General features: G+C 42.5%; 1 protein-coding gene across 1 annotated transcript in view; it reads right to left on the reverse strand.

Moving 5' to 3' along the window:
- Nucleotides 1–21947, reverse strand: part of cad (carbamoyl-phosphate synthetase 2, aspartate transcarbamylase, and dihydroorotase) — a 35700-nt gene extending 13753 nt beyond the window's left edge. Inside the window, exons 1-30 of the mRNA XM_084081783.1 lie at nucleotides 21510–21947; nucleotides 20291–20430; nucleotides 19985–20114; nucleotides 18751–18893; nucleotides 17024–17165; nucleotides 16553–16724; nucleotides 14199–14384; nucleotides 13324–13433; nucleotides 12783–12925; nucleotides 12333–12464; nucleotides 11801–12034; nucleotides 11359–11580; nucleotides 10478–10666; nucleotides 10000–10124; nucleotides 9533–9666; nucleotides 8631–8743; nucleotides 7925–8089; nucleotides 7661–7746; nucleotides 7046–7292; nucleotides 6649–6747; nucleotides 6264–6488; nucleotides 5480–5662; nucleotides 4667–4885; nucleotides 4349–4516; nucleotides 3678–3860; nucleotides 2394–2498; nucleotides 1687–1932; nucleotides 1365–1446; nucleotides 699–865; nucleotides 7–171 (exon numbers count right to left, since the gene is read on the reverse strand). Of these exons, the coding sequence (XP_083937909.1) occupies nucleotides 7–171; nucleotides 699–865; nucleotides 1365–1446; nucleotides 1687–1932; nucleotides 2394–2498; nucleotides 3678–3860; nucleotides 4349–4516; nucleotides 4667–4885; nucleotides 5480–5662; nucleotides 6264–6488; nucleotides 6649–6747; nucleotides 7046–7292; nucleotides 7661–7746; nucleotides 7925–8089; nucleotides 8631–8743; nucleotides 9533–9666; nucleotides 10000–10124; nucleotides 10478–10666; nucleotides 11359–11580; nucleotides 11801–12034; nucleotides 12333–12464; nucleotides 12783–12925; nucleotides 13324–13433; nucleotides 14199–14384; nucleotides 16553–16724; nucleotides 17024–17165; nucleotides 18751–18893; nucleotides 19985–20114; nucleotides 20291–20430; nucleotides 21510–21591 (4737 nt within the window). The 5' untranslated portion in view covers nucleotides 21592–21947. The remainder of the gene's footprint in view (nucleotides 1–6; nucleotides 172–698; nucleotides 866–1364; nucleotides 1447–1686; nucleotides 1933–2393; nucleotides 2499–3677; nucleotides 3861–4348; nucleotides 4517–4666; nucleotides 4886–5479; nucleotides 5663–6263; nucleotides 6489–6648; nucleotides 6748–7045; nucleotides 7293–7660; nucleotides 7747–7924; nucleotides 8090–8630; nucleotides 8744–9532; nucleotides 9667–9999; nucleotides 10125–10477; nucleotides 10667–11358; nucleotides 11581–11800; nucleotides 12035–12332; nucleotides 12465–12782; nucleotides 12926–13323; nucleotides 13434–14198; nucleotides 14385–16552; nucleotides 16725–17023; nucleotides 17166–18750; nucleotides 18894–19984; nucleotides 20115–20290; nucleotides 20431–21509) is intronic.
- Nucleotides 21948–25057: the final 3110 nt, after the last annotated feature.

The following is a 25057-nucleotide window of genomic DNA, read 5'->3' on the forward strand; positions in this document are numbered from 1 at the left end:
GCCTACCTCCATCCACAGAGACACGTTGTCCATCTTGAGTGAGGAGTAGGTATCGTTGAGGTACATCTTGAGGCCTGCTGCCTGACTGGCGATGGAGGGCAGGACGGCTGCATTGTCCGAGGCAGCACCCACATACAAGGCATAGTCACAGCGACAGCCTGCCTTGGCCAGCTAAACGCAAAAAGTACCAGAGCATTAGATCACACACGAAAAGGTCAAGACTAAAGCCTGATTTATACTTGGTTGTGAGCCATGTCCCAAAACCAAAAATAGCAGATCTAGAGTACAAGCTCGACACCTTGTGATCTTTGGTGCACAACCACCAGCATGCAAATAAGTATAAATCAGGCGTAATAAAAGCTATTTCCCCTCCCCTGAGGACAAGAAAATACTCCATTTCCTTTCCCTAATAATAGTCTAATTGTTGTATAAAAATATGCAGTATATCTAGTAACATTCTGTAATAAGAAATCAAACCTATAAGCTGTTAAATATGTAATGTTAACCCACAATGATTTGCAAATACAAGACTTGTCTACTTTAAAATAGTTTGCTTTGCCTTTACCCCTTTCAAAAGATGAATCTTAGCCATGACTTGAATCAAATTGTCACCAAGCCACTGACTGTCAAATCTATTATAAAAGGTTATTGGGGAAAAACATTTAAACATCGATAATGAAAGCCACGCCCGTAGGTACCTTCTGCACCAGTGCCAGAGAGTTGTGGTCAATGACAGAAGGTGACGTGTTGGGCATGGCGCACACCATGGTCACCCCCCCTGCCAGGGCAGCCGCTGTTCCCGAGGAGAAGTCCTCCTTGTGGGTGGCACCGGGTTCACGCAGATGAACATGGACATCAATGAGACCTGGACAGCAGGAGACAATCAAATCAATCAAAAACGACAGCCATGGAGAGTTCGGGAGAAAGGAGAGCCAGTTTCAGGCATACAACTGATGGCAACTGAACATTAGGAGTTACTAACAACACAAACTAATCTTCCCATCAACATTTTCGGATATAGTAGCAGTAACAGTTTAACATTTGGAATATAACCACTTAAACCCTATATACATACATAGTTGACCAGGGTTACCCAGGGGTTAATCTTTCAAGAACAGATTTCGAGCTGCACTAATTCAAAGGAAAGAAACAGCAGAGGGCGCCGTTTTTTCCTTTTTTTTTACGATGGGTTCTCAGATTGCCCAGGGGTATACACTTCTATACCCCTCCTTTTTCCCTGTACACCAAATCTCTTTGCTTAAAACAGCCAATGTGTTGCGCTGTGACACATTGTGACATGCAGAGAATAGGGATGCTAGGGTTCATGAGGTCAAGTCTTATTTGTCATGGTGCTATTGACTTACCAGGCAGACGAACCAGCTTCTGTGATGTCATGCTGTCAATGTGGGTCTTCACTGGCGGGGTCCTGCCAATCTGATGCAGTGCCTAAAACACAGCAATATTGTTTGTCAATTTTGTGAGTCATATAATCCAATATTACTTTTGTTATGGATAAATAAACCTCGAAAAGTTCAATATTTTACTGCCAGCCAAAAGTTCAAATTCTACTGCCAGCATAAGAATCAAATTATACTCGTTTCATTTGACCAAACTCGGTAATGGTTAAGCAGAAAAGGCCGGCGGAACCGAACAAACTCTTGAATAAAACAGTGTCACCAGGCCAACCTGAACAAAGAGCTTTGTGCACTTGATGTCGATGATAAGAGGCACAGAGTAGTCAATGGCCATTCGCCTGGTGCGATAGCCTTTGGTGACAAAGGACGACAGCCTCCTGCCACCACTGTTCCTCATGGACAGGTTGATGACCAGGTCAAAGTGGTTCTCCTCCAGGTAGTTCATGATGCTGCGCTGCTTCTCCTTGGTGGGACAATCGCTCTCCTCCTCCTCAAAGGGCCAGTCCACTGCTGTCACCTGGAGACAAAAGGGAGTACAATGGAATAAAAACATTGATTAACTACTTAACTTCAATTCTAAATACTTCAAATCTCTTTGGTGAAAATAAAATATCTACAAGATCAAAACCTAAGCTTGTAAATCTGCAATTTTCGCTGAATGTTCGCCTATTATGACCTAGAATAGAGATACTAGGGTTCGTATTGTTAATAAAAAAATACACAAGAAAAAAAAGACAATTATGCCTATGTCAAGAAGTTTTCCCATATATTTTGTTGCTTTGACTCCATGTTTGCTGTAGCCGATTAGCTTCCAACTAGCTGCACCGTTTGGCGTCTTAAAAGCTAGCAGAATGTTCATAATAGGCAATATATTTTTACACCTTTATGTGGAAATGGTGAAATAAGTTGGAAAAGGTCAAACGTCACTTAGCTTAGACATGTATGCATTAGAACAGCCATACATTATAGCAGCCATACCTTGACTCCATGTTCAGTGTAGAAGTCAGCCGTACCCAGGCTAGCATACAGGTCATAGCCCAGGCTTTCCAGAGCCTGTACTGTAGGCAGCAGCTCACTTTTATTCTACAAAACACACACAGGAGGTACATTTGAACAATGCTGATTGATTGCACAAGAATATGCTGTACTATAGGCCCGATTCACGAAGCTGGTCGTAAATAAAGTGACTAAAGGGAGTATTTTCTCAATTTGTGTCTGACAGTCAGAGGCGCGTGCTCGTGGAGATCATTTGCATTCTTCCACGCCCCATTTAAGATCATAAAAGGCAACCGCGAATATGTAACGTCAGATGAAAAACGTCATCACGCTGCAAAATGGACAGATCTACAAGCTTACAACGTAAATCTTGTAAATCAGTGCAAGCAAGTCCCTCACGCGATTAAACGTTTATAAAGTAAATAGCCGTCTCTCACGTGTGATGAGAATAAGAAGTTTGTTAACAAAGTTTAACTTCATGACTAAAGGCTAATAAAACTTGGAATGGACATTATATAAGCCCTTTCTACTGAACAATCGCTCGCTCAGTCACCTTAGCCGAGGTAAAAGGATGATACTGGAATATCTGATCATTTTGATCAGAGCTTTATTGATTACTGAGGCGATGGACAAACCATCCACTACATCGGAAATGGAGAAATGGACACAGCTTTCATCCATAATGTATCTCCATCAAGGTAAGAATGCTTCATGTGACGCGGTCAAATCAATATTATAAATTAATAGCGCGACATTGGAGTTGGCATGAAAGCCCAATTGCAAAAACGACAAACACACAGGTTGAATTTGCATAATGTCTATATGCATCCAAGCAATAGATCGTCGACATATTTTTTCTTTTTTATATGTGTTGACAAATGTTGGGCACATAAATATTTTATTTGAGGTTTGGCACTATTGTAATTGTTTTTTCACGAAGAATAGGGCATTCTAAAGACATACGCAAGCTTTGATCCCATGTAAGTCAGCCTCCGAGCAGACTTGAGAAAGAGCGGACCTCCCGCAAAATTCACAGACAGAAAAAGATGAATGAATCAGATTAACGTGGGAAGTTGCGTAAATTCCTTAACGTTCAAAATATGGGCGTAAACAGCTTAGTTAATCGGACCCTGTATGTCTCTCAAACGTTCCAGAATATTTAAGAGCTAAACCAGCAGTTCTCAACTGGTTCAAGTACAATGTTAACAATTTCTTGTGTGCTTATCAGTCCCCTGTCTGTCACCATGGTTATTCGTGTCCTGGTACCTTGTAGCTGCCGATGCTAAGCAGGATATTCTTCTTTGGGATCTTGAAGCCTGTAGAGAGCATGGCTTTGAGATAGGCCTCATAGCGGTTCTCCCCGAAGCAGGCCACCTCTCCCGTGCTGGTCATCTCCACCCCCAGCACCACGTCAGCCCCCGCCAGCCGAGAGAAGGAGAACTGGGGCACCTGGTGGAGAAGGAAAAATGCTTAATATACTGGGTTTGTATGTGATTACAATTATGCGTTAAGATAGAACAGGACCAGTTAAGTAAACAAGATGTGTTCAGGTTCGTCTGCAGATCTTGCAAAACAGTGCAATGTGGGTCACTGTCTCGAATTGTACTGTAGATTGTAAAATGCCATCAGAAGTCCGGGAGTTGTTAGAAGGGTAAGTGCTACCCAATTTATCAGGGCTAATTGTATCCGTATAGTTATCCGTATAGACCCTCACGGGTCCATTTGGCTCCATTTGTACACTCTCACTCTCAGTTAAATTAACACTGGAGGATTTTACAGTGTAGATTGGGGGACCCAGGAAATGTTTAAAAAAGGGCATCAAATGGGGGTCTGTGGTGTAATGCATATCAGACTGGTCTTCGAAATGAAAAAGGTTGAGAACCACTGTATTAGACTGACCCACAAACGGATGAAAAGACAGACGATGAACTGCTTACCTTGACGCCAACGATGCCCTTTCCTCTCATGAAGCCTATAGGCTCCACCTCCTCCCCCATGATGACCTGCGTAGCCAGGGCAACCATATCCACACCCAGCGTCTTGGAGATGAATGGGAAGGAGCGCGAGACACGCACGTTACACTCAATCACCTTCAGCAGGTCGTCCTGAGGAGGGGAAAAAAAGAAAAACTCTAACTATAGGGACAAGTGCAGACTAAGAAACACCATTAGCTGAATTGCCCAAAAAATCTAACATTACAAATTGAAATAGGCAGCATTTTTCCGCATCGCTCCCCATTCCTGTCGCTTTCATACTTTGGCGATGAGCTGCAGGTTGAAAGGACCGGTGACTTGCAGTTCCTGACCAATGGCATGGACGATCAACTTGATCCGCTCCATTGTCTTCTGGTTCAGGTCCTGGGGCGGTGTGACCAGGGTGGCATCCCCAGAGTGAACGCCAGCGTTCTCCACATGCTCAGACACTGCGATGGCCATCACCACTCCATCGGATGCCACCGCGTCCACGTCTATCTCCTGGCAAATGGTAAATATGGGCAAACAAACATAACCATGTTATAATACACATAAAAGCAGAATACTGAGTATAGACAATGAAATGCTTTATAACACGGCTTCGTGGAATGCTCTATTTGAATTGGTCATAACCGTGCATGTCTGCACCAGTGTCACAAGTGTCTTGCCTGGAATCCAGAAAGATTCCCTCCATTTATCAGACTTTTTTTCCCCCCACTTCGCTGCTCAGTCTGGCAGTCTCCAGAACAACTCTCCGTTTTCTTATGTCACCTGTTAAGTAGGCACGTCATTGCAGATAGTGCTCAACGAATCACAGTAAGAAGGGAAGTGGCTTGAATTTTACATTGGAAGGCTCCGATACGCCCCGTCCACAGAGCATTTCATTGGAAGGCTCTGGTCCCGTGCCGCCCACAGACCAATCAGTGCCCCTTGCACAGTAGGGTGCAACAAAAAAAAAGTCTGCTGAACGGAGCGAATCAGTCTGGATTCCAGGCTACCAATTCTCTGTACATGGTCATCAAAATTATTCTGATCACCTTGAATCTTCAATGTAAGTTTGTGTATCTCCATGTGAGTGTGTGTCGTTTCTCTAACCTTAGCTTCCTGTATGAACTTGGATATGACCACCGGGTGTTCTTTGGACACAGCCACGGCACTGCTGAGGTATTTCTCCAGGTCGCTGTCGGTGTAAGCTACGTTCATGGCCGCTCCACTCAGTACGTAGGATGGACGCACCAGGCACGGGTAACCCACCGTCTCACAGAACTTCATGGCAGACTGGGGAGGGAGGCAGAGGGTGAGAAATGTAGAACAGCAGGAGCATAAGAAAAACATGTGCCTCCAACAAATCAGAAAAGTTGTTGATTTATGTGATTTCATGTATTTAAGACCAATGCAGCATTGTTAGAAAAACTGTCTATTTACTTTTGACCATCAGATCATTGAGTTTTAAGGTGGCTGAGTTATCACCAAATGAACCCCACGATTAATTCACACATCTGGGATTCTTTAATTATGTTGTATGCGCAAGTTGACTAGTGTGGTGACGGTCTGTCTCCTTTAGCTAAAAGGAACAAGTGATCACCTATAAGTACAGAGGGTTAGGGTTCGGGTTAGATAACCCTAACCCTAGATAGATGCACAAAAACGATGTTGGCAATTGACTGAAGGAAAAAAAATTATATACAACTTTTTTCTATTTTGGCATTTCCTGTTGTACAGAGTGTTGCGCTGCTATTTTGTGACATCATACATGCAGCGGCGGGAGCCGTGATGCGAATGGTCTACTTTTGTGGGGACATGGAGTACATACATACTGTATACCGTACATACTATAAGCATAACTGCTTCACCAAAGTAAGGGAGATCTTAAACTTACCTCGGTGTCAGACAGCTCCTTCCAGCGTGGTTGGCTGATGCCGATGGTGTCCAGCATGCGTGAGAACTTGAACCTGTTCTCGGCATTGTCTATGAACTCAGGTGAGGTGCCCAGGATGCGGCACTGCTGCCGATGAAGGGCCATGGCGATGTTGTTGGGCAGCTGGCCTCCCATGGACAGAATCACTCCCTCTGGGTTCTCCATCTCATAAATGTCCATCACCACCTGGAAGAAGGGCAAAATATTTCTAAATGATGCACCAGAAACAGGTGATATATATATGGGTCATAATGGTTCTGAACAACTGCTTCAGCTATTGCTATTACTATAATATGCTACAGTGCAAGGCTGTGTTTTGTGAGCACATGGTCAGTCGGTAACTTACCTCAAATGAGATCTCATCAAAGTAGAGCCGGTTACACATGTCATAGTCTGTGCTGACCGTTTCTGGGTTGTAGTTCACCATGATCGTCTTGTAGCCCATCTAAAAAGGAGAATCCCAATATGAATAAGAAGACTGTGAAGAACTATAGGACTAACAGCAGCCTGTTAAAGTCATGTTCAAATATGATTAAATGTGCCTACAACATGTTTAGAAAATTATTTTTATCAGCAGAAATATCTAACTACATGGAAAAGCCGTTATTAAAATGTTTTAAATGTATCAAAAGTACTGACTTTGGTTAAGGCCAGAAAACCAATAAGAACCTGTCCTGGACAGTAAAATTATAAGCTTTGTTTTTAGTTTTTTAATAAGGATGCTTTAAAATAATTATCTTCACCTTCCTAAGTTCCATGATGCAGCCGACGGCGCACCAATCAAACTCCACACTGCTGCCGATTCGATAGACACCCGAGCCAATCACCATGACATGCTGCTCCTCAAAGGCCACGTCGTGTTCTGTGCCGTGATAGGTCAGATACAGGTAGTTGGTGAAGCAAGGCCACTCGGCTGCCACCGTGTCAATCTGCTTCACCACCGGCAGGATGGACCAATCACGACGCAGCTTCCTCACTGCCAGCTCCGTACTGTGGGAGGTGAATTATAGATAATAAAAGATCAGTTGTTCAGAAAGAATTCAATTGTAAGTAAGTAATACCCAAATAACAACTATTTGTTTAGAACAGAAATGTTTAGAAAGTGCTTTAGCAATCAAATAAAACCTCATATTAGTGTTGGGCAATATATCGTGAACCTCAATTTGATGGATATTTTATTAATGCTCAATATGGAAAGGGTAACATCCAGTTTAATGCCTAAACTACTTCAGCTCTATCGCAGCTCTAGCTTTTCACCGTCTACAGCAGCACTCCATTGTGTGGATAACAAGAAGTGGTGCTGCTACTGAGTAGTGTCAAATTGAACAAAATGGGTCCATCCAAACATACACACACACCTCTGCACAGCCATTGCTATCTGTTTGTCCGAGAAGCCCAACTGCTTGGCCTTCCTCATCACGTATGGAGGCATGGCACTCTCATCCTGAATGGAGGGATATGGTAAACAAGACATAAGTGACCATCAATTGAAATTAACCACTCTGGCATGACGTCCTAACTTTCCCTATTCTAAGAAGAGACAGACACACCATGTTTGCTGTAGTAGCAAAAGTAGTTTTCTTTTTTTTTCTTTTAGTTGTTGTTGTATTTGCCATCCTCACCTGCTTGTAGGTCTCCAGCAAGCGCTCATGGTCAGCGATGTTCTTCATCTTGTGGAGGAACCAGCGGTCGATCTTGGTGAGCTCGTACAGATGGTCCACAGGGTAGCCTGCTCTGAGGGCCGCCGCCAGGACGAAGATACGCTTGTCTGTAGGTGTCTGCAGCTCCTGGGGAATGAATGGCAAAACAATTGGAGCTACAAGTTCACAACTCTCCGCAATGCGTCACAACGCAAACGGTTGTGAGCGTATAGATTGGCTATTTTAGCTGGTTCACCATTTGTGAAAGTATTCCAAAGGTGGACACGAAATCAAAAATAATTGCTCCATTGATTAGAAATTGATATTCTTACATTGTACAGTGAAACAGCTCTCAAAGTAACTCTTTTTTTCACACGTAAGCGAACGTAAACAAAGTTGATTCAGACAATATAGAACATCACCTAACCCAGTACTGTTTTAACAAAAATATTAACTTCCTGTTGATTCAGCTATTTTTATTAAGAAAACCCGGACTGGATCCGCTAATCCGGATCTTCAAATAGTAAAATCAACAGGAAGTTGACATTTTTATTAAAAGAAATCTGCTTTCTTCGTCCAAAATCTCAGATGATATCTAGTCTTATCATGTCACAATATCAACAGAATATCGGCCAGAATTGCGATTCAACAGCAGAGACACAATCTCAGAGAGCATCTCCCATCTCACCTCGTCGGAGACGGGTTTGATGGTGTGGTCGAAGCCCACGCAGTTCTCATCCACCATCCTTAGAGCTTTCTGAAAAGCTTCCTCAAAGCTCCGTCCAATACCCATCACCTCACCTGGATGGGATAAATGATAGACCACAGTAATCAACAAATATCATTATTCAACTGTGCCAAACCACCCACAACCAACTTCTCATGGTGGTGGGTGGCAACGATTCCACGTCAGGTCATAAATAACCGGGTTGTCACACACCACACGCCAACAGGATGAAATCAGTGCAAAACGTAAACAATGTATACTGAGCGCATAACCCAAAAGTCTGAGAAGCGTCTGGCTGCAGCAGTGTTCCCACGGACAAGGTTTCCAGCAGACATGCTCATTCTGCAGCCAGACCCTATTGGAAAGTATAGCATATAGTTTGGCTGTGCACATCGCCTGGTATAGACTAATTTAAAATGATTTAAAGTTCCCTGGTCTAAAAATATATATAACCGACCTGAGTGCTTGCTATTGTACTTCTCCCCATGATATCATCTACATTAAAGCATAACCATCACCAACTAGAATATTGTCTCGACTCCTATTGCCTCATCAATTCACCGATTGATCCAGAATTCCACGACAACCGGCACTTTACAACAAATTGAATAAAACCAATTAAGTCAAAAGGTGAAAAAATAAATACTGATTACGAACTTAAAATACTGTATACAAACACCTTAAATGGAGATGGAATTCATTTTTTTGTAAACAAGACATAATAAAAAAGACAAAGAATAAAAGAAAAGACACACAAAAACACAACAGAAAGAAGACAAAAAATAGAAAAACAGTCTTCCCATTGCCTCCCCCCACCCCTTTCCCAGAATGGTACACTACACAACTCTGTGCCCAATTCTTACCCACGCTCTTCATGGAGCTGCCTATCTTGGTGGACACTCGGAGGAACTTGCTGAGGTCCCAGCGAGGCACCTTCACCACGCAGTAATCCAGACTGGGCTCAAAGTTAGCTGTGGTTGAGTTGGTCACAGAGTTCCTAAATGAAACAACACACTTTAATGATGGAATATATGGCTACAACTATTGATTATTTCTTAGCAATTATTCTATCGAACAGAGATAATGATTTACTGTATAGTGTGTGTTTATATACGCTGCAGTCCGACGTAGATCGGCTATTTTCACAGAAGAGATTTGGTGTCGAGGGAAAACAGTAGGGCTTAGTATAGACCCCTGGGGGATTCTGGTATAAGTATAAGGTTTAAGTGGTTAAGTCATTCTAGAATAAAAATAATACAGAAAAAACATCCAAAAAGATCATATCTTCGCATCTTACCGCTCTAGTGACATCTCAACATGTCTTACTTACTTCAGTAAGGGCAGAGGGATCCCCAGGCCCAGTTTAGCAGCTACGTAGGCCAGTGGGTAGCCAGTGGCTTTACTGGCCAGGGCAGAGCTCCGAGACAGACGTGCGTTCACTTCAATGATGTAATACTGAGTAACGAGACAATCGGAGACATTGACATATTACAACTGTGGATGTCAGTGGATGTGTTATTTTGTGTATAACAAACCCAATACATCTCAAATTTAGAGCTACACTGACACATTGGTTTAGCCAATCAATAAGCCATTATTTGACTTTTTTTTAAAATCGGTAATTACGTGTCGAGATTATTTCAACATGGCGTCCCAATTTACGGCATGTTATTTTAATCATACAATATATGATCTCAAAATTCTAACTCAAATGATATACATACAAAACAGCTGTGAACAAAAGTTATTCAAGTTCATAATAACACAGGTTAGAAATTCAGTGCTAGCTGTGCGTCTCTGGTCCGTACCTGTTCAGACTCGGGGTTCAGGGCATATTGGATGTTACATTCCCCCACGATGCCCAGGTGTCTGATGACTTTAATAGCAGTGTCCCTCAGCATGTTGTACTCATAGTCGTTGAGGGTCTGACTAGGCGCCACCACAATGGACTCCCCAGTATGGATGCCCAGGGGGTCAATATTCTCCATGTTACACACCTGTGCAGGACAATAACAAATAACTTGCTGAGCAGAATTAAATTACCTTCACCCGTTATTATACATGTCTGAGGTAAGATTTTCTCTATTCACAAAATCGCAAACATCCATTATTTCTGCACAGCCCAAATAAAATCCATCCTTGTTGACTATAAAATGAGCTTGAAGTTTAATTTAAGGAGGGGGCTAGCTGCAACAACTTTTCTAGAGCAAACTGCCTCAATTTTGTTGCTACTGTAATAAACAGTTCCATAACCACCTCTTTGCAAACTCATGCAGACCTCCTCTGTCCAGTATACAGTCATATAAAAATAATTCAGTTATTGGCACTTTTTATTAACTAGCATTTACTGTGAAATATTGATACCATTAAAGCTCTTCTCTGTGTTAGCATAACATTCCACCAGTGAGAGAAGGATCACTGGGCAATATGAATTTTTATCCTGATATGAAAATGAATATGAATTCAAATCAATCAACTTTTGCCTTGATTAATTAACAATTAAAAAATGTATAGAGCGAAAATAGTCGATCTACGCTTGTCGATTGCCCATTTTCAATATTTTGTACAACAAAGTATTGTAGTAATTTTGATTCTAAATATCGGTTTCGATATATTTTCGGGTAATTGTCCAGCCCTAGAAGGAACAAAAGTTCAAATGTTTTGGGCGGCTGCTCTCTGCTCCACTCACAGTCACACAGTTGTCGTAGGCGTCTCGGACCACCTCGTACTCTATCTCCTTCCAGCCCTTGAGGGATTTGTCTACCAGGACCTGGGAGGTGTGGGCGAAGGCCGAAGTCACGAGGGGGGTCAGCTCCTCGCGTGTGTTGGCGAAACCAGACCCTAGTCCACCCAGGGCGAATGCAGCACGCACCAGGACGGGGTAGCCAATACGCTCTGCTGCCGCCAATGCCTAAAGTTCAGGTTTGGGGACGATATGTAGTGAGCAGAAGGTCCTGAATTCATCGTCCCTCATCAGTACATCAACACAATATTGTGTGTGTGTGTGTGTCAGTGTGTGTGTGTGTGTGTGTGTGTGTGTGTGTGTGTGTGTGTGTGTGTGTGTGTGTGTGTGTGTGTGTGTGTGTGTGTGTGTGTGTGTGTGTGTGTGTGTGTGTGTGTGTCAACCTCACCTGTTCCACGGACAGTGCTGCCTCGCTGGGAGCCACGTGCTCATTGATCTCTTCCATTTTTTCCGCAAAAACCTTCCTGTCCTCTGTCATCTCGATGGAGGCCACAGGCGTGCCCAGGACCCGCACATTGTACTTCTCCAGGACGCCCAGCTTGGTGAGCTCCACACCGCAGTTCAGGGCTGTTTGGCCACCGAACGTCAGTAGCACGCCATCCGGACGCTCGTTCTTTATCACCTGGTGGAAGACAGTATCAGAACAAAGATGACGGCACATTTGTTTATGGTAGGGAAATGAAAAGCATGTGAAACCCAACAGAAACATATCATTTATGAAATGCATTTTCAAAGATGTAAATGCCAGCTAATAGCAGTAGCCTGTTTGATGCACTGCCAGTGACTGCGTTGGAACAATGCCAACACACAATCTTTGTTTGATCATCAATCACAAGCTCCATTTGTACAGTAGATCAGTGAATAAACATACTGTACAGAGGATTTATATAAGAGATACATTGCTGGTTCTGCGCACTCACCTGGGTGACATACTCTGCTGTGATGGGGAGGAAGTAGACTTTGTCTGCCAGTCCTTTGGAGGTCTGGACGGTGGCGATGTTGGGGTTGATTAGAACTGTCTGGATGTTTTCCTCCTTCAGGGCCTTGATAGCCTGGACAGACAAATATAAAATTAAACTATAATACTATTTCATTGTTCTGTTATTCATCATAGAAAACCCACTCACACAAATTATGATGGAACAGGTCTTGCCAACACAGTAATCTCAAAACATAAAAGTTATGCCACTGGAGTTTCTACATAGCCCGGACTGACGGTAGAAATGCTGGTATTGAAAATGAGACTTTCAGGACATACAGACACCTTTTGTCTGTGCCATTCCTGTCACTAAATCCTGTCATGCAAATCAAAGAACCTGAGGTCAACTTGGCGAACCTCATATCAGGGATAACTTAATTCTCCAACTCACCTGGGAGCCAGAGTAGTCAAACTCCCCTGCTTGACCGATGGACAGGCCTCCGGAACCCAGGATGAGCACTTTACTCGGCCGGACAAACTCCTCAGGCTTGGGAGAACCAGGGAATGTGAGGTGTTCTGTCAGACGCTGCTTAACTGGTAGAGAACAATAGATTTAAAATAGTTTTATATCTGGAATTAGGTCTACATCTCACACAAGCGCTTATATAGCGCTTTTCCAAGTACTCAAAGTTGCTTTACAGAAACAAACAAAAAACTGTAAAACTGTGATGTGACAAATAAAACTGATTCGGAATTGTTTCGCTTCATATAAGTTTTAGTCAAGTACCATACATTTCAGTAGCAACACCTCTCTTCACTACGCAATGGCAATACATATAATAAGTTCCTGCATTCTCCAGCACTTTATTCACAATTGAACCATAGTCCTGAAATGAGAAAATTCCATCAAAGAATAAAAATAATAATATCTCCGATTTATGGAAACTCATGAGATTGCCAATGCTGCACACTTCGGTGACATGTGACCTCACCAGTTTTGCCAGTCCTGCCATCCTTGTGGTCTCTGACGGTGTCTAAGAAGACATCAAATAGGCCCACCAGGTCGGTGGGGCCGGCCATGTGCTCCGGGTGGAACTGGACACTGGAGGGAAAACAAGACAATCACCTCACATGAAATGTTCTGTAGGAGAAGCCTAAATGGATTATAGAGTACATTATTCATGTGCTCTCTTTTGAGCGATGCTCACTGGTGGCGGAAATGCATAACTCTAGTTCAGTTCAGTCGATTCCACTATAATGATGATGTCACGGTTGTAAAATGGCCAAAATAGCCATGCTCACACCGGAAACAGCCATATCTACAAGCTCACAACACGTTGGGTACGACACTGTCATACAGCAAAGCATAAATATTATGCATTAGCCAGAGGAGGAGACTCGTAGCCTCGTTGTAGAGAGGACAGAGTGCACAGAACACTGAAGACAATGCTTCTAGTCAGACAACTAGTTCCCCTGCATTCTTGTAGTTGATTATTAACATAACTGTGTGCAGGATCTGATGCCTTGTACTGTAAGTGCTAAATTTGCTGGAATCAATAATGCACAATTCCTGCAATCCCATGCTGAAATTTAGGCTCTGTTAATAGCTTATAATTTTCTGTTATAAATGGCCATTAGCATAGTGCTGTTGCAGCATGTTGTCTCAGAGTCTGTCGCTGTACTGTCTGCACTGCCCTTGTTTACATCACGTTTGTACTGTACTTGTACCACAAACAAGTAAAACAGGATTATATTCACTGTGCACGTTTTCTATCCACGGTGGATGGAAAATAAACTGGATTAAAAAATAATTGTATATAGTCATTTTTGTGTGCATACTTGCACAGTAAGAACTTGTATGTTTTACCTGAACAGGGGCTGTGTGTTGTGCACGATGCCCTCGTTGGTGTGGTCGTTGGCATTGGTGAAGAGGATGTCCCAATCAGGGGGCAGGCTCTGGGGGTTCACAGCGAAGCCGTGATTCTGACTGGTGATGTAACAACGCTCCGTCCCCTTATGAATGCAGGGTTGGTTGTGGCCACGGTTACCGTACCTGGGAATGAACCATAGACCGTAAAAGAATATGGACAAGGTTATTATTGAATTGTTTTTATTGATTTTTTAACACCAACAATACATACATACATACATACATTACAGGAAGGAATATAACCATATATTAACCGTACATTAACAATACCTTAAGTAAATAGACAGTAATACAAAAATCAGAAAATAAACACAAAATAAAATTTAAAAAACAAACAAAAAACATGTCGTTCTCATACAGATTGTCACTTGCCATACAAGAATTGTCAAATTATTAGTTCACCGTCCCATACCTAGGTGTCCCCAGTCGGGAATTTTTGCTCAAAATAATCCAGAAATGGCTGCCAAACCCTGTAAAATTTCTCAACAGAACCCCTGGTAGAATATTTCATCTTCTCAAGTTTTAGATGAGCCATCACATCTCCGACCCAGCGTCGATGCGATGGAGGAGTGGCTGATTTCCAATTGAGCAAGATAAGGCGTCGAGCCAATAAAGAGGAGAAGGCCACAGCATCAGACTGGGCGCCAGAAACAGTCACTTAACTAGGGACCACACCAAAGACTGCAACCAAGGGGTTAGGGCAGAACTCTTTGTCACATGGACAAGGTTAAGCCATTGGTTTCTATAGACCGTAAATGAAGCCTATTTTTCAGCTATTTCAAATCCGCCATCTTTCTATATCCGTACATATAATGTACTGGGTATCAACATTAAAAAAGTGATTGATACATATAAGTGCATTAAGATACAGTTATGTAATTAGATATTGATTACAGGCTAAATGTACAATCTACAGTATCACCATTATTATGCGCATATCATTTATATAAGTGTACAGAGAATCAACAGTAATGTATCAACCAATATGTACAATAATATTTTTACTAACTATCACTGCTACCAAATGTGTTATTTGATGAAACCAAGCTCTGATTTATTTTTTATCATGGTTTTTTAAAACGATTAGAAATCTGTTTTTCATCTACCGTTGGCTTGGGTTGATTTGTGATAATAACATACAAATATGAATGAATGGGAGGCTGAATATTTCTGACAATGTTGTATTCATCCTGTCATGACAACGTAACCCAACCATAATAGGTGAATATATGCAGATTAAAATAAATGGCAGGCGTTGACGATTTTGATATAGTAATTCAAATGTACACCATTTTGAAAAGTATACATATTGTACATAAAACATGTCATTTAGAAATTTTAAAAAATACATTTTTTTTTTCTCTTAACTGTACTCTCCTCAATTCCTCAAAGTCAAAGTAGTGTGAGAGTTCAAACAGAGAAACCCTGTGAACTGTCCTCCCCATCTGCTCCCCGTGCATCTCAGTCCCACTATCTGTCCAGACTTACAATCTACAACATTCCAACAGGATAACAGGAGCACTCTATGCACACTTTGACCTTGAAACTCAGCGCTGACCAAGTAGCGATGCCAAGAGACTTATCGAAACAAAGGCTGGGGTCCCCGTCGACTCTTAGCAATGCTCACACCATTGTGTGTGTGTGTGTTATCATAACAATCATGGTCAATCTGACAACTTAGTTTGCAAGAAAGAGCCCAGACTGCAGACTGTGCAGAGATCAGCAGAAATGGGATTTTCACACTACGACGCTCCCACAAAAACGAAGCGTGTTTGGGTGTGGGAGAAGAGACGGGTGACAGGGCCAGGGTGAAATGTGTTCTATCTTTTTAGGGTTAGGAGCCTCTTCTAAACCTGAGACAGGACTGAGGTGGGCTCTAGGCAGCAGGGAAGGAAAAGTATCAATGAGTTGGAACCAACAATAAGCCTAATTTTCAGTTAATCTAGATCAAATGTTAAGAGGATGAAGGCTAAGGCTAGGCTACCAACAAGGTTTACATAAACACTCACTCAGAGAAACCCTCAGCACATCAGTGGCTGAATGTATCCTGCTCCTCCAACACACAAAAAACAACATTGAGTGCCATGGTGGTTAACCTGTTAAGAGCACCTACCTAGCACATAAATAAGGCTATACTGCTTCCGGCAGCTGACCCAGGTTCGAATACTACCCGAGGCTCTTTGCTGCATGTCATTTCTCTCTCTCCCCCCACCTTTCCTGTCTCTCTCAGACTGTCACTATCTGCTGAAAAAATTATATAAAAAATAAAAACGTAAATACTAGTTACTGACTTCATCTTGTAGGTCTTTGCGCCGATGACCAGCGAGAGGAGCTGGTGTCCGAGGCAGATACCAAACACGGGCTTGGGACGGTCCCCACATACCACCTTCTTCACATTGTCTATGGTGGCCTGGCAATGCTTGGGGTCGCCTGGTCCGTTACTGATGAAGAGGCCATCAAAGTCTGGAGAGGACGAAAACAAAAATGATATTGCTGATTCACAAAGAAAACATTCTGTTAATACAGGAACCACATTAATGATGGCTGCACACTTCTCTTCAAATTGTATTTATTGAGAGTTGCATGAACACTTAACAAATAACATTTTGTTTGGAGAGAAGTGTCCAAGCTACATTCATTTGATTTAATCTGACAACGAACAGATGGCCTGCATTTCATGGGTGTATGCTCTTTAGCTGAATCAAATAAAGGAAATCACGGGAAGGAAGTCACATTCAGGCAAATTTCAGTGTAGAAGTAACCTGCGTTGTTCAGGGGGTGGTCCCAGGGTACGACAGTCACACACGCTCCTCTCTGGGCCAAGCAGCGGATCTGGTTGTATTTGATGCCGCAGTCCACTGCTGTGATACGGATGCTACCACTGGGGTTATATACTCTGGGCTCCTGACAATAACAGATATGATTTATTAGATCGATTACGTAGACAGAAATTTGAAACAAAAGGTGCTTCCAGTCAAACCGAGGGGCACCGGCCTACTCGGGAACGATGCAAGCTGGAATGATGCAAATAGGGAAAATGCATGCCCCACTCTGTTATGCAATACCCATTATACCCATTGTTAGATTACTCGGCTGTCTGTGTCCCTTTTGTGCCCATATATGGAGATATCTAAACCGCTCACAAAATGTAAGGAAACTTGAATTTGGGCCATTATATCTCCCCTTTACTAATACCAATCAGTAAAGTGTTATATATCATTTTTATCGGTGATAAGTCACCTTTACAACGAGGTACAGCTTGTAAGCATCGGGCATTCATGGAATGAGCAACACAGGCAAACGCGTGGGTAGCGCCGAGCAAAAATGTGCCAAAATGGCCTGTTAGACTTTTCTGCTGACATTCAATGTTGTGACATTCATGACATTCAATGGGCTTCAGGTGTGTGCCAGTCACAGGTGTGTGACTGCCTCACAGGTGAGTGACTGGCACCTGAACATGGGTTCTGCAACTTTGTTGAGTTTGTGTATGCTCCAAGCAGCAACACTGCCCCCATGGAAAGATGCCACTTTTGTCAGGATAAGGCCTGTGCAACAGGGCAAGTGAAGCTGGTGTTCCGTTATGCAGAGTGACAGCATTATTTGGTGTTAGCCCTGGTACCATTTCCAAACTTAGGACCAAGTTCTGTGAGACTGGTGAAGTCAACAAGGAAGACAACAAACCAAGACCCCTTGCTTCACTGAGGAACCATAGATTTACAGGCAAGATTTGCACAACGGTACCAAAGACAGATGTCAAAGTTGCAGGGTCCATGCTCAGGTGCAGGTCACACACCTTTGACTGGCACACACCTGCCTGCAAATGGTACCAGGGCTGACATCAAATAATGCGTAATCTGCGTAACGGAACACCAGCTTCACTTGCCCTCTTGCACAGGCCTTATCCTGAGGGGACAAACGTACCAACTTTCTATGGGGGCAGTGTTGCTGCTTGGAGCATACACAAACTCAACAAAGTTGCAGAACCCATGTTGCAGAACGCAAAGTTGCAGAACCCACCTCTCAGCAGGTGTGTGCTGGCAGGTCGCTCAAAACAAGAGCGATTACCAGCAAAAGCATATTGGGTGATTTTGGCACATTTTTGCTCGGCGCTACCCACACGTTTGCCTGTGTTGCTCATTCCATGAATGCCCGATGCTTACAAGCTGTACCTCGTTGTAAAGGTGACTAATCACCGATAAAAATGATATATAACACTTTACTGATTGGTATTAGTAAAGGGGAGATATAATGGCCCAAATTCAAGTTTCCTTACATTTTGTGAGCGGTTTATATACATCTGTCCTTGTCCCTTTTATGCCCATATATGGACATTCCTGATGTTTTCAGTATATGGTCATGCCCCTATATGGGCATATTTGGGGGATGAAAACAACAGAACCCAGTGTTCCCAGTAACCAGGCAGCTTCCTGGACAATTTACAATGTCTTGATGTGGCAGTGAGGGGGTATAATTAATACCAGATTGATACCTTCATGGAGACCTCTTGGACGAGGTTCCTCTGGTCGGGATTGTCGAAGGGAAGGCTGTCGCCAGGTGTGCCGTCCACCACCAGCTTCCCCAGCATGGTTCCCTTCTCACGGATCTTCTTAGTCAGACAACGGGTATCAATACCTGGGGTGGATGCAGGAGGGAAAATGGTCACACGTATAAAATGTCTGGGCGTTCAACGCTTACCCTAGCAAGAAAAAAGATATAATTTTAAATTCTGATGGCATGACAGGGCTGGCTTTTAAAAACTGCCTTTTGTTCTAGTGATGCATTACTACTAGGCTTTGGTCTTAGTTGATTTTTAATAATCGTGTACAGTAAGAGATGCTAATGCTAATATTTTTTTCATGACTGATAATCAACCCTTGTCATTAACCTTTATCCTTGGCCAGTAAATTATGGAGACCATATTCCACTCTGGCTGGTCGGAAAAACATATTTCTTACACATGTTAGAGAAGCTTGCTGGAGCAATCTAATAGATCTGCCAATATGTGTGTGGTCATTAATTAGTATGTAGTTGTCATATTTCACTGTTACGTGTAAAGCAGCAATCATAAAATCAGTTGGCAGCTTCGTTAAGATGGCAGCTGCCTCCAGGATCAATTTAAGGGGAATAAAATTACCTTCCCCAATGAAAGCAAATAAACATGTTACTGCTAACTGACAGCATTAATTCGTCAAAATTCTTATTGTTGGTTAATGATTAAATGCTTAATTATTAACATCTCTATTGTACAGCTACAGTTTTCTTGTTTATAGAGTACCGAGGTCCTGACGTCACTCGTTCATCCCCTGGGTCACGGAAGTAATTTTTATATTGAGAATAACATTGGGTCATCTTAGAATCGTCTCATATAAGAATTGTGGTCCAGAAATAAACAAATTGTCCCGGTGCTATTGTCAGGAAGGTGGCTCTGTGTCGTTTACGATAGTCAGTCAGTCACTCATACGGTCTGTTTCTGGCGAAAATGTTATTAATTCGGCGGTGGTAACATTAGCGTTTTCTCGCCATCACTTGATGCTTCATATCCATGAGTCAAGCCGCCAGGCTTGTATGTTTATTTTTGGAACACAGTTCTATGTCGCGATTTTAAACACTGGGAATTCAGAATGGGGAGAAAAAAAGAAAACAGGTAGGACGTGTAAATTATGTCAGACTTTGCTCACAGAGAAGAGAACTTAAGATATCCAAAACTTTGAATTCTCACTGACCCTCTATGCCGGGAATGCCCTGTTCTTTTAGCCACTTGTCCAGTGACATGGCTGAGCTCCAGTGACTGGGGTTCTGTGAATGCTCTCCTATAATCAAAGCTGCAGCGTGGATCTTTGAAGATTCAAACCACTAAAGGAGACACACACACACACACACACACAATCAAATTGCATCTTCTGCCTGTTTATTGGTATAAAACAACTCATCTAGGCCCATTTTATCAGAGTGATAACATTTTACGAGCCAGAGTTTTATGTATATGCCCATCAGCCTGTACACAGGGTATCGTTTCACTCCTGGCCCACCTTGCTTAGTCCAAACTCTCCCTCCTCATCCTGAGGAACTCCGTAGTTGCCGACCAGGGGGTAGGTGAAGGTCAGGATCTGACAACGGTATGACGGGTCCGTCAGGGCCTCTGGATACCCCACCATGCCCGTCTGAAACACTGGACAGATACCAACACAGATGTGAGCGTACACATTAGAGCTGTAGAGCAATTATTCTATCAATTCCTTTTTCTATTAATCGAAAACAATTCAAATAGATTTTTATAATTGACTAAATCTATTAGTCTGATTAACCACTTAAGCTCCTTTCTTCTACTTCGTCTAGATAAGAGTGTCGCCAAAGAAATCTGCTACTCTAGATCTGGTATTTTTAAACGTTGAAAGAAAAAAAAAGGATATATACTGTTTGATAAACACATCACTCTCTCATGTGAAACAGTTAGTGTGTTGTGCCACAATCGTAGTTGTAGTGTTAATTTCTAATGACCTACCGCTTGTACTTAGGCCTATATGTATACAAATGATAATATAACATAACTGTATATATGCCAGCAGGGTCAGCTAATGCTAATGGTGTGATGTGACAGTGGCACTGACTGACCCAGTTGTAAAATGGTAATAAATGAATTCTTAATGTATCAAAATAAGACTACAATTAGGGAGATGGTGCACTGCAACTGGGGGGCACATTATACCACCTTAGATATCTATATGCAGGTGTAATACATTACTGATATATTCATTATTGTTGTGTGAATAGATTGTGATTTTAGTTCTTTCCAAGGTGGGGGCTGTATAATCTACACATAATACCACTTTAGAAGCCTCTCTTATCACAATGGTTTAAAGTGTTGTCTGTGTGACCAGGGAAGAAGTAGGACTGAAACACTGAATGTACTGATGGGGGTCAGAGCGGGAATTCATTATACAATTGGGGGTGGGTGAGTTCAACACCAGCACAGCAACCAGCAGCCAGGGGGCACTGTGAGTCAGAATGAATGACTCACGTTCAAAAGAAACTTGATTCTTTTATTAGCGTCATGCTAAAAGGCCGACAGAGTAGACTGAACTGCATCATCAGACCTATATAAAATAATTTAACAATAAAGGGACCAAAATAGGCTATTTTGGGGTAGGAATTTGAATTTCTAACTACAATGACTTCGTGATGCTAAAATATCATCTCGGGTACGGTACGAATCCTTTCAGATGTGAGAGGCATCTAACGAGAACTTACCAACTTCTCCACATACTGACACATTTGCACCAAAAAGGCGGCCTCTGAACGTGGATCCGTCTTCTAAAATCAAGGTTGCCATGATGGTTCAACGCTAGTTCTCACACTACAAATATGTAAAACAAACAGCCGAGCGGGAAATAAAGATGCTACGAGAAGAAACGTGCAGCCGGTTCCTCCAGTTCCGCAATGCTTTGCCCACGTGAAACAGTCAGAAACACACCGCACACTAAAGCTAGAAGAGGAGGATGTAAAGCCGGCTGTACATCCACGTCCAAAAATGTCGCTCAAAACCTGATTTCACGTATATAATGAGCCAGCCACCGTCTGCCCCGGTCTTAACTGTAAACGACGAAGGAAAGTGCGTAAACAAATGCACAAGTTTTCTATTGATAAATGTGTAAAATTGCCTGTAGACTCGGATCCCACTAGTCCACACGCCACCACCTTGTGTGTGTGGAACATTTCCAAGGCCCGCATGGGTTTACATACAGCGTCAAAACACTGACGTCATCACGTCGGAGGAGGAGGAGGAGGGTATCAAATCAAATCAAACTTTATTTGTATAGCACATATGAAGAGCCCAAAGCCGACCAAAGTAATGAACATGGGTAAAACAAGGTAATTAAAACATAAAGAAGCATCAACAAATAATATGCATTGACACAGGACAACAAAGAAAAACAAAACAATGCAGACTAGAGTTAAAACAGAACTTCAATTCAATTCAATTCAAAAAAAATAATAATTTTGAATTGAATTGTTAAAACAGAACAGGAGAGATAAATACAACTAAAATCAAGAGAGAACAAGTGAGTTTTAAGTAAGGTAGAAGAACCCATAGCCTGGAGGGACAGTGACATTGGGTTTAGGCAAACCGTTTAGGCCATGGGGGGGTCTTCAGCAGGGGGTCCGGAACCCGAAGGGGGTCCTCAGAGTATTTATAGGGGGTCTTCCAAATCTTTGTGTTTTTACATTAGTCACTTGAACCCTAGCCTCCCTATTCTGAGGGGAACATTAGCTGAGGCGTTTTGAGCTTGTAGATCGGCTATTTTCGGCAAAGAGGTGGGGGTCCCTCGTCCCTGCTTCATCTCTCTCAGCTTGGCCTGAAAAACGTTGAAGACCCCTGGTTTGGGCTGTTATAAAAAATTAAATAGCAGTAAAATAGTACTAATTGTTTGCTGTATTGTTGTAAACGTCAACCATGTGAGTCTTATATCTAATGTTGTCTCATCTTCTAACCAACCATAGCAACCAACTAGCCAATTATAGTGCTATGGTCTGTCCAGGGCAGGCTATGGCATACATAGACTATAGTATCAGGGCTGGTGTCAGGCTAGGATTAGCTGATGGGACAAGTGGGATCAGAGCCATTAGATTAAACTTTATAGGCTACATATCATTTACTTTATGACAGGTAGCCCATTTCAAATACTGCATCTTGATCTGATTTGGAGACCTTACGAGCTCATACGTTATTTGTTTATTAGTTTATCATAAAGAGGATGATGGCATAATGCTTGCCTGAGAGTTCTTGTAGGTCACCTGAAACCACAGCATTGAATCAGAGTTGCCAGATTTGCGGTCAGGTCTACAAAAACAAGCCCAAAAGAAGCGACAAGGCCACATGATCGCACGCACGCACGCACGCACGCACGCACGCACGCACGCACGCACGCACGCACGCACGCACGCACGCACGCACGCACGCACGCACGCACGCACGCACGCACGCACGCACGCACACACACACACACACACACACACACACACACACACACACACACACACACACACACACACACACACACAGAAATACAAGAAAGGTAAATAAACAATACATGGGCATAGGCACAATAATAAAAAGTAATGACACGGCCACACACCTGAGCTTAAATTTAGATCGAGGGCTTTGTAAACAAAAGGAGATTCTTAAAATCAATTCTAAGCAGTATTGGAAGTCAGTAGAGAGGGCCACTCAAGCCAGGAGCGGGGTGCAGTAACTCAGGAGCCTGCCTGTGGCGTTCTGAGGATATAAGCCTTATATGCCCTTATAAGGCCATGGATGACTTTCTCAAAAATCTTTGAAAGAAGAATGATTTCGTCAATATTAAGTATGAATCTGGAAAACGCTGGGCTTTACTACTGCATTTATTTGCTTGTCAAACTTAAAGGCATTATCAAATATCACACCAAGGTATTTGACATGGGCTTTTACCAGGTTGGACAGGTTGCCAAGTAAGTTACATCACTTTGATATCAGGGGGCCAAATAGGACACCTTCATTTGCCTTCATTGAGCCATATAGGCAGTTTATGAGGCTGACTAGTTTCGACAGGTTGTTTGGTTTCAGGGAGAGATAATGCTTTGTGTCATCGGCATAACAGTGGAAGGAAATGCCATATTTCTGAATGATTTGTTAAGGCTACCGTAGAAAAAAAGAATATGAAAGAAACCAGGTCTGCAAGTGTGGCAACTGGCAAGGTCTACAAGACAGATAAAGCCCCACGACTCATGAGGTACTTGAATCTACTCACTTCCTCCACTGGTGCCCCCTCTATCAAGAGGGGCATATAAATATTACAGGAAATTGGCATTTTCTCTGTTCTTAAAGGGATATTTAACTTTCAAATAAAATAAACATAACAAATATATATATTTTAAAAAATGGAAAAAGTAATGGAAAAATCACGGCCCCTCACGTAATAGAAGGGCTAATGCGTGATGGGGCCTTGATTTATTGTCTCCGCCAGGCCGAAGGCATGGCGAGAGAGTATGTTTTGCACCCCGTCCGTCCGTCCGTGTGTCCATCTGTCTGCGAGACTAATCTCCGGCACCGTTGGCCCGGTCGCTGCGAAACTGTGCACACACACTCCCTGGATGCCAATTCAGAACCTTTGGCCCAAGTTTTTGACATGGGCCTGTTATAGCACCACCAGGAGGCCGATTTGTGCAAAACCCATTTTTAAAATGTAATTTCAAACTGAAATATCTCTTTAATTGTCTTGTGATCTTTTTTTGGCTGTTGTTTTAATTGAGTAAGAGGTTAACTTTGGTTTGCAAGTTAATATAATAATATGTGGGATGATGATTGATTGATTGATTGATTGATTGATTGATTGATTGATTGATTGATTGATTGATTGATTGATTGATTGATTGATTGATTGATTGGCATTATTATTTCAACAATTCACAATGCTTTGTTTTTTCACACATTCAACAGCCTGTTATCATTGCTGTAAAATAGACCCCTTTCTCAGCAGACATTTTGACAGATGAACACACTTAACTTGACACATAACAATTTAACTTCTCTAACCTGGACCCAAAAGGGTCAATTTGTACAAACTTTGATAAATGAGCGCCAGTGTGAGCACTCTAGTTGGTCTTGAAGATTGGACTGTACAGTGTGAGCACAGAGTGAGCACATAAATTGTGAGCATTAAGGAGGGAGAAGAGTCTAGGTTGCTTGGAGTGTTGGCCAGATGTCTTGTGTTAGATAGTAGGTAGGCAGATATTGATCCCCCAGAGGGAAATTTGGTTGT

The sequence above is a fragment of the Gymnoscopelus microlampas genome (genome assembly GCF_963454915.1).
Source record: "Gymnoscopelus microlampas genome assembly, chromosome: 16".
Taxonomy (NCBI): Eukaryota; Metazoa; Chordata; class Actinopteri; order Myctophiformes; family Myctophidae; genus Gymnoscopelus; species Gymnoscopelus microlampas.